Source organism: Ranitomeya imitator, chromosome 6 (assembly GCF_032444005.1).
Source record: "Ranitomeya imitator isolate aRanImi1 chromosome 6, aRanImi1.pri, whole genome shotgun sequence".
Lineage (NCBI taxonomy): Eukaryota > Metazoa > Chordata > Amphibia > Anura > Dendrobatidae > Ranitomeya > Ranitomeya imitator.
The window spans coordinates 574,214,116-574,223,583 of NC_091287.1; the positions used below are offsets into that span (position 1 = coordinate 574,214,116).

The 9,468-nt window shown below is 42.7% G+C and overlaps 1 protein-coding gene across 1 annotated transcript; it reads right to left on the minus strand.

Annotated features, from left to right (window-relative positions):
* Positions 1–2,504: 2,504 nt before the first annotated feature.
* On the minus strand, positions 2,505–9,463 carry LOC138643519 (epiplakin-like; the record flags this gene model as incomplete). The annotated part of the gene is made up of 1 exon (XM_069732418.1): positions 2,505–9,463. A coding segment is annotated over one exon (6,384 nt), but the record flags the coding sequence as incomplete, so codon positions are not given.
* Between the last annotated feature and the right edge of the window lie 5 nt (positions 9,464–9,468).

The following is a 9,468-nucleotide window of genomic DNA, read 5'->3' on the forward strand; positions in this document are numbered from 1 at the left end:
GAACTATGGACTGTGGTGAGTCCTAATTAGAATGGTGTACAGTTAAAGATAAGTTTGATTAAAAAAAAACATGGACTCCGATAGAGCAAAGAGACTCTTATCTAGACTTGTGGTGCTAGCTGGAGGACTAACCAGGCACCTTTTTAAACCCGCGGAAAAAAAAGGACTCTTACGTAGAGCCAAAGGACTTTCTCCAGATGTAAATAAGTTTTATATAAGATAAATGTGTGTCTATTATTGAATGGGTGTTCTTCCGACACTGTATGGTCGGGGGCGGCCATGTTTTAAGGAGGGAGGAGTGTAAGGGGGTACGGAGGCTAGTTCATGCCTCACACTCCTTGATTACATCCATGATAAGCTGGTATATTTTAGATGTCTTATGATATTGTCATGTATTGTATAAACATACACCTCTGGCAAAAAATTAAGAGACCACTGCAAAATTTTCAGTTTGTCTGATTTTTCTCTTTATAGGTATATTTTTGAGTAAAATTAAATTGTTCTTTTAATCTGTAAACTACTGACAACATGTCTCAAAATTTCCAAGCAATACATTTTGTATTTTTTTTCTGACAAAGAAAAATGGACAAAATAAAAAGAACAGTGCCTTCAGACCTTAAATAATGCAAAGAAAACAAGTTCATAATCATTTAGAAGCAACAATACTTATGTTTTAACTAAGGAAGAGTTCACAAATCAATATTTTGTGGAATAATCATGATTTTTAATCACAGCTTTCATGCGTTTTGGCATGCTTTCCACCAGTCCTTCACACTGCTTCTGGCACAAAAATGTAAGCAGTTCTTTGTTTGATGGCTAGGGTTCAGGTCTGGAGATTGGGCTGCCCATGACTGGGTTTTGATGTGGTGGTCTCTTAATTTTTGCCAGAGCTGTATATTCTTGCATTAAACAGACATAGGGAAAGTGTAGGACTTAGATTTAGCCCACTAGTGGGGGCACAATAGATTAAGATAGATACCGGCCCCGATGACGGTTGCTCCACCCTAAATGTTGATGCGGTCTTAGACAGGCCTCCATGATGGTCTCTCCACCCTTACAAGTGCCCGTGGTGGTGGCAGCTCTGCTCGGTCAGTCCCCCAGTACTGCCTCCCTGTATTGAGGGGCCTCCATGATGTCTTCTCTGCTTTGTCATTCCACCATGGCAGCTGGTCCACTCATACGGATCCCCATAACGGTTGCTCTGCCATGACTGACTCCAGCTCATGGCCTCTCTGCTTCGATGGGATGCCCTGATTAATATACTTAATGCAGGTGTAAGGAGGTGGTGGAGAACCTAATTGCTTCTGTCCCTCTCCCATGTGCTGGGCCACTACATCTTATGTGGTACCCGGACGGCGTACCCTTTTAGTAATGTCTGGATTTCTTATGCCTTGTGTATTAATGTATTGCCCTTTAATTCCTATGTTCTGAGCTGTGTTAGTAATGTTTGATAAGGCTCATTTTGGTATTTGCCTGTATGTTAGGGGCAGAGACAGAAGGGGTTAACCCAGGGGGTTGGGTCAACAGCTCCAAAAAGGAGCAGGAAGTTCCTGCTCCTCAGTTGGAGCCCAGGCAGATGCACTGCACAGTCCAGCCCCATTCTGGGGACAGATGCATGGCCCTTCAGTTGGATCCACAGCTACTACCAGGGCCGGACTGGCCATCTGGCAAATGCCAGAAGGACCTGTCTGGTCATGGGCTGCCTTGTCTGCTATGTTGTTACCAGAATCAGTGCTCTCAAGATACCCATATTGTTAAAGAGTTGTGATGGAGCACAAAGTTGCTTACTCCGTCACTTACCCCAGCAGGCCAAGGGTATCATTAGACATATTGGTCTTGTAGTAAATCTTCCTTTCCTTCATCCGGGGTAATATTAGCAATATATCCCAACTGGTGCTTGGGGACGGGGACAGCATGGGCCTGTGTGATCTCAATTGCCACACATTTATGGTAAAGCTTGTGAATTTGTCAGAAGTGTTTGAGATGGCAATACTCCCAGTAAGCCTTACTGGTGCCAGTACCAAGGTCCAAACTAAAGTCTCAGGATGAAAGGTCAACAAAACAATCGGCGCAGTCCAGGGACAGAGTGATCCAGGACTGATGCTGCCAAGTCACTAGGATTACTCCCAATAAAACAACACTTATATTTGCCTCTGATGACTTTTCAGCGGTGGCTCTCCCATGTCACGTGATCACTGTGGCCAATCAGTGATGGCTACACGATCCCTCCCAGGGACGTAATTGACCTCTGGAGGAAGTGCGACAGCAGCTGCTCTCATTTTCTCAAGAAGTCTTGATTGAGAGTGAAGCCATAGCTGATTGTCCTCGGGATCACGTGACATAATGTCACATGAGCACTGGGAGACATTGCAGACATTGCCGGAATGGCACCGGAGAGGAGTATAACTTGTTATTTTTATTGGGAGGAAACAGGGATTCAGAAGGGTTGTCCAAGTTGTGGATTAAGCCTTTAACTGCAAAAAAATGTGCGAGATGTCACTGGATAAAATAAAGTTACAAGTTTATTCAAAATGTTAAGTACAAGCAGTATAAAGCACAGGGGACAGGAGTCTTTCTTTTTCTTGCTTTCAACATTGATTTGATTTGACCGGAACAGAGAACCTCGCTGGAGGAAAGTCCAGCACAATTACCAATACAACCAACAAGACCAGCGGCTCGAATGTTGCATCTTCATGAAGTGCTTACATTGGTCGTTCTGGGCCCGTCCAACCCCGATTACACTGCTCAATAGGCAGATGAGTTCTGACAATTAACAGTGGACACCAAACTTCAGGTCATACAGTCATTTCTTTAGGAAGCAAAATTGTTAGATTCTCGCATCAAGGAATAAAAGGAAATGTTAATAAAGCAGAATTCAGCAAGTCCTGCTGATGTATAGCTGTAAACCACAGTCAAAAAGCCCAAACACCAGTTTTCCCTTCAGAGAAAGTTCCAGATGTCGCAGAAACCCAAAAAATGTAGGGTGGTTTTCCTTTGTTAGTAAAACCCTGAGGGACAGGAGGTTAAAGGTCCTTTTTTTTTTTTTTAGTTTTCATAAGGAACACTTGTTGAGGTGATTTTATTTGTTGGCCACCTCCAACATGAGCAGTCCGGTATCAGCGTCTTGGACAGCCCTCTGGATCAGCTGCAGGTAGGTGAGATTTTCATGAGTGTTGGGGTCAAAGAAACCTTTGGTGTCATCAGAAGGATCGGAAAGGATCTGGTTCATCACCTCATCAAAGTAGCCTCGCTTGTAGGCCACATCCACGGGGACACGGTGACTGTGCACTGGGTCAATAATACCACCAGTTGCAATCTGAGCTTCCAGCAGGCGAATACCATGATCCTTGACAATGAGGTCTTTCTGCATTGCCTGGAACAATGAGATTTTCTGGTTTGTAGTTGGGTCATTGTAGCCCGTCACAGCCCTCTCAGCAGACAGGAGTTTTGAGTGAAGCTCTTTGCCAAATACACGACTAGCTACAGCTTCATCTACGGTGAGCTTGATATTTTTTATTGGGTCAACAATGAATCCAGTGGCTGCTTGAGCCTCGAGTAAAACCAGTGCTGTCCCTGGTCTTAATATGCGCTTCAGCATGGCGTCATAGATGCTCATTTTCTCCTTGACGGTTGGGTCAGCTTTAGAAGGAACAAGAACACCAGCAATGCATTTGGTTCCCTCCAGATACCTCTTCACAGTATTCATCTGAGTCACTTCTTGTAAGGATTTGGTTCCATGAGCCAACTGTAAAAGCGTGTCCTGGTCAATAATTTCAGACTTCAGCAGTTCAGAAGCTGACACTTGCCTCCGTAAACCAGAAAACTTGATATTTCGACTCTTCTCCTCAGTTTCTTTTATGACTGCAGTAATATTTTTGAACATTTCTTCCCATGTTATGGATTTGGATTCATATTTCTCGATGAGCTCTCTTCTTTTGTCTTCTGTGAGATACTTTGAGTGAAGAAGATCCCAAAGAGAATGAGTTTTGCCTTCTAACTTGAATTCGCCGATGCTGACCTGTACTTGGACTGATTTGAGGAACGTCTCAGTGTCTGGCTTGATTGAGAAGGCTTTCCTTTGGACTTCATTGATTAGTGTGGTAACAATGGTTTTGACCGTGGTGTAGTACTTTGTGAGTAGTTGCCTGCGTATGGTTTGGGTAATGGCTGCAGAGTGTAGTAAATGCCACAGCGAAGTGCTCCGTCCAGCAAATTCACCACCATAATTATCAAGAGAAAATGCTTGCAGAGATTTCTGGATTGCCTCTGGATACTCAGCATCTGTCTTCTCAGATGATACTGTGACGGTATGATGACTTGAAACTTCTAAGGTGGCTTCTTCAGCTTTCATAAAGATTTCCATGATACATTTCATAAGCTCTGCAAGAGACAGCCTTCCGTTTTCATACCCTTCTATGAGTTCATTCTTCTTTTCAGGTGTAACATATGAAGAATGCAGTAATTCCCATACAGAACTTTTGTGATCCTTGAGCTGACCTACGGTCAGTGTGAGGTCCACGGTCTTGAGAAAGTCCTGTGTCTGGGCCCTCTTTGTTCCAGCAGCTTCACTTCCAAGAATTGATGAGCTGCTAGTGAAAGTCTGACCTACAGAGACCAGGGATGTGGAGGACTGGAATGTTTTTTGCTGTTGTCCACTGATAGCAATAAATTCAGAAGCTTTGATTGAAGGGTCTTTAAGGATGCTGCCACAGGTGCTTATAACTTCTCTGACAGAAGCTGTAAATGTCTGTAAAAGTTCATTCTTCTTATCCTTTGGCAACTGTTCGCTGTTGAGAAGGTCCCAGGCTGAAACGCTCTCCCGCTGCGATTGTTTTTCAGACAAGACACTGGGAATTACTAGTAGAGCATTTTGGACTTGCTGTTCTGAAGGCCAATGGTCGAAGTGGATGGGAGCTGATGTTACTCTGACCTCCTTCTTTACAATCACTTCAGTTTTTGAGGACCCATGAATCATGGATAAGACAATGTTGATGATTTCTTGAATTGTCAATGTTCCGGACTTGTACTTCTCGATCAATTCTTCCCTCTTGTCCTCCGGGATATATTTCGAATGTAGAAGGTCCCAGAGGGACATGGATTCTTCTTGAAGATTCCCTGTAGATATTTTTACTGTAACAGACTGAAAAGACTGTTTAATTGAGCTTTCTACGGAGGACACAGATTGACTATGAGTTTCAGTGATAATTGTTATAAGGATGGTCATCAGCTCTTCAATGGTCAGTGTGCTGGCACGATACTTCTTCAGTAGTTCTTCTCGTTTCTCCACTGATATGTACTGAGAATATAGAAGATCCCACACAGATGTTTCTTTTCCTTTAAATGTGCCAACATCGACTTGAACACTTCTAGACTGTAGAACGGATTTTACTTTTTGTTCTTCACTTATATCTAACAAATGCAGACCCGTGCCTGGGTCAGTCACACACCTCTGGAGGAGCTGAAGGTAGGTGAGGTTCTCATGAGTGTTCGGATCAAAGAATCCCTTTGTATCGTCACTAGGATCGGAAAGTATCTGGTTCATCTCTTCATCAAAGTAACCTCGCTTATATGCGACCTCCACAGGGACACGGTGACTGTGTATTGGGTCGATGATGCCTCCTGTGGCTATCTGGGCTTCCAGAAGGCGGATTCCATGATCTTTCACAATTAGCTCTTTTTTCATGGCTTGGAATAATGAGATTTTCTCATCCGTGTAGGGATCTTTGTAGCCAGTAACTCCTCTTTCTGCTGACAGGAGTTTATCATAAATCTCCCGTCCAATCAGTCCTGCATCTAAAGCTTCATCTACAGAAAGCTTCTTGTTCTCAATAGGGTCAATCACAAATCCAGTAGCTGCTTGAGCTTCAAGGAGAATCAAAGCCGTTCCAGGTCTTAGTCTCCCATTCAGCATGGCTTTATAAATGGTCACCTTTTCTTTTTGTGAGGGATCTTTCTTGGAGGTCACAAACACACCAGCGATAGAGCCACTTCCTTCAAGATATCTCTTCACATTGTCCATCTTAGTGACCTCCTCGACGGTCTTACTGCCTTCAGACAACTCATTCAGAGTATTCTGATCAATGATTTCAGATTGCAGAAGTTCAGTGGCAGTCACCTGTCTCCGGAAACCCTTAAATTTCAAGCTGCGAATTCTTTCCGTCTCTTCAATTATTGTTGTAATAGCTTTCAAAAGTTCCTCCAAGGTCAATGCCCCGGATCTGTACTTCTGAAGTAATTCTTGCCTCTTTTCTTCTGTAATGTACTTGGAATAGAGAAGGAACCATACAGAGACATTCTGTCCCTTAAATTCTCCAGAACTTACTTCAGTGAATTTAAGCTCCAGTTCATTTTGGATTTCTTGGTCATTACGAAGTTCAGAATCATCTATTAATTGTAGAATAATTTGCTTCATTTTTTCTACTGTGACCTGGTGTTTTCTCAGCTGTTCCTTCCTCTTGCCTTCTGAGAGATACTTGGAGTGGAGAACTTTCCAGAGCGATGGTCTTTGCTTTTGGAATTCGTGAGTTGTGAGGTTTACAGAGAGGACATTCAGAGCTTTGTGGAGTTCACCATTAGTAAGTCTGATAGTCTCATCAGAGGCTGTATTCTCAATAGTAGTTGTGATAATTCTTATGATCTGCTCCAGATTCCAGACCCCGGATGAATAATTCTGTAAGATCTCATTCTTTTTACTCTCAGTGATGAATTCAGAATGCAGAAGTTCCCAGACTGAGACCTTTTGTCCATGGAGTATTCCTTTGGAGGCCTCCACCAATTCAGACTTCAGGACATCTTCCTGCTCTTGTGTTGTGATGGATCTGCTTCTTTCTGCCTTTGGCTTGCCTTCTGCTTCAATGGTTGACTTGATGTTTTTTTGCTCAAACTCTTCAATAGACTGTGTAACTATATGCAATATGTCTTCGATAGTTAACTTGTAGTTGCCTAGAAGTTCTTGCCTTTTAGTCTCCGATATGTATTTGGAGTGAATGAGATCCCATAGAGACATCGGCCGTGCAGCATACTGTCCTTTTTTGACTTCGATGTGGATGCTTTCTAGAGCCTTCTGGATTCCTTCCTCCTGTACAGTGGGATCAGCCTTTATTAGCAGCTCTGCCGCCAGATCTTGCTGAGCAGTCAAAGTTTTCAGTTTCTTAGTCTCAGTGATGACTGGACGGTCGGTGGATGAGGTTATCTCAGTTTCTTGAATGATTTTTAGGAGTACAGTGATAAGTTCTTCAAGAGATAAAGTCCCAGATTTGTACTTTCTTATCAGTTCTTCTCTTTTCTCTGCTGAAATGTTTTCAGAATTGAGAATCTCCCAGATGGCGATATCTTTTCCTTTAAAGCGACCTTGTGTGACTGTAATTGTTCTGGACTTCAATATACTTTCTATGCCAATCTGAGTGGAAGGAAATCTGTTCCCACTGATATCCAAAAAGCTGAGACCCGTGTCTGGGTCAGTCACACACCTCTGGAGGAGCTGAAGGTAGGTGAGGTTCTCATGAGTGTTCGGATCAAAGAATCCCTTTGTATCGTCGTTGGGATCAGAAAGGATCTGGTTCATCTCTTCATCAAAGTAACCTCGCCTATATGCGACCTCCACAGGGACACGGTGACTGTGTATTGGGTCGATGATGCCTCCTGTGGCTATCTGGGCTTCCAAAAGGCGGATTCCATGATCTTTCAAAATAAGCTCTTTTTTCATGGCTTGGAATAGTGAGATTTTCTCATTTGTATAGGGATCTTTGTAACCAGTAACTCCTCTTTCTGCTGACAGGAGTTTATCATAAATCTCCCGTCCAATCAGTCCTGCATCTAAAGCTTCATCTACAGAAAGCTTCTTGTTCTCAATAGGGTCAATCACAAATCCAGTAGCTGCTTGAGCTTCGAGGAGAATCAAAGCCGTTCCAGGTCTTAGTCTCCCATTCAGCATGGCTTTATAAATGGTCACCTTTTCTTTTTGTGAGGGATCTTTCTTGGAGGTCACAAACACACCAGCGATAGAGCCACTTCCTTCAAGATATCTCTTCACATTGTCCATCTTAGTGACCTCCTCGACGGTCTTTCTGCCTTCAGTCAACTCATTCAGAGTATTCTGATCAATGATTTCAGATTGCAGAAGTTCAGTGGCAGTCACCTGTCTCCGGAAACCCTTAAATTTCAAGCTGCGAATTCTTTCTGTCTCTTCAATTATTGTTGTAATAGTTTTCAAAAGTTCCTCCAAGGTCAATGTCCCCGATCTGTACTTCTGAAGTAATTCTTGCCTCTTTTCTTCTGTAATATACTTGGAATAGAGTAGAAACCATACAGAGACATTCTGTCCCTTAAATTCCCCAGAACTTACTTCAGTGAATTTAAGCTCCAGTTCATTTTGGATTTCTTGGTTGTTACAAAGTTCAGAATCATCTATTAACTGTAGGATAGTTTGCTTCACTTTTTCTACAGTGACCTGGTGTTTGCTCAGCTGTTCCTTCCTCTTGCCTTCTGAGAGATACTTGGAGTGGAGAACTTTCCATAGCGATGGTCTTTGTTTTTGGAATTCGTGAGTTATGAGGTTTACAGAGATGACATTCAGAGCTTTGTGGAGTTCACCATTAGTAAGTCTGATAGTCTCATCAGAGGCTGTATTCTCAATAGTAGTTGTGATAATTCTTATGATCTGCTCCAGATTCCAGACCCCGGATGAATAATTCTGTAAGATCTCATTCTTTTTACTCTCGGTGATGAATTCAGAATGCAGGAGTTCCCAAACTGAGACCTTTTGTCCATGGAGTATTCCTCTGGAGGCCTCCACCAATTCAGACTTCAGGAGATCTTCCTGTTCTTGTGTTGTGATGGATCTGCTTCTTTCTGCCTTTGGCTTGCCTTCTGCTTCAATGGTTGACTTGATGTTTTTTTGCTCAAACTCTTCAACAGACTGTGTAACTATCTGCAGTATGTCTTCGACAGTTAACTTGTAGTTGCCTAGAAGTTCTTGCCTTTTAGTCTCCGATATGTATTTGGAGTGAATGAGATCCCATAGAGACATCGGCCGTGCAGCATACTGTCCTTTTTTTACTTCGATGTGGATGCTTTCTAGAGCCTTCTGGATTCCTTCCTCCTGTACAGTGGGATCAGCCTTTATTAGCAGCTCTGCCGCCATATCTTGCTGAGCAGTCAAAGTTTTCAGTTTCTTAGTCTCAGTGATGACTGGACGGTCTGTGGATGAGGTTATCTCAGTTTCTTGAATGATTTTTAGGAGTACAGTGATAAGTTCTTCAAGAGATAAAGTCCCAGATTTGTACTTTCTTATCAGTTCTTCTCTTTTCTCTGCTGAAATGTTTTCAGAATTGAGAATCTCCCAGATGGCGATATCTTTTCCTTTAAAGCGACCTTGTGTGACTGTAATTGTTCTGGACTTCAATATACTTTCTATGCCAATCTGAGTGGAAGGAAATTTGTTCCCACTGATATCCAACAACCTGAGAC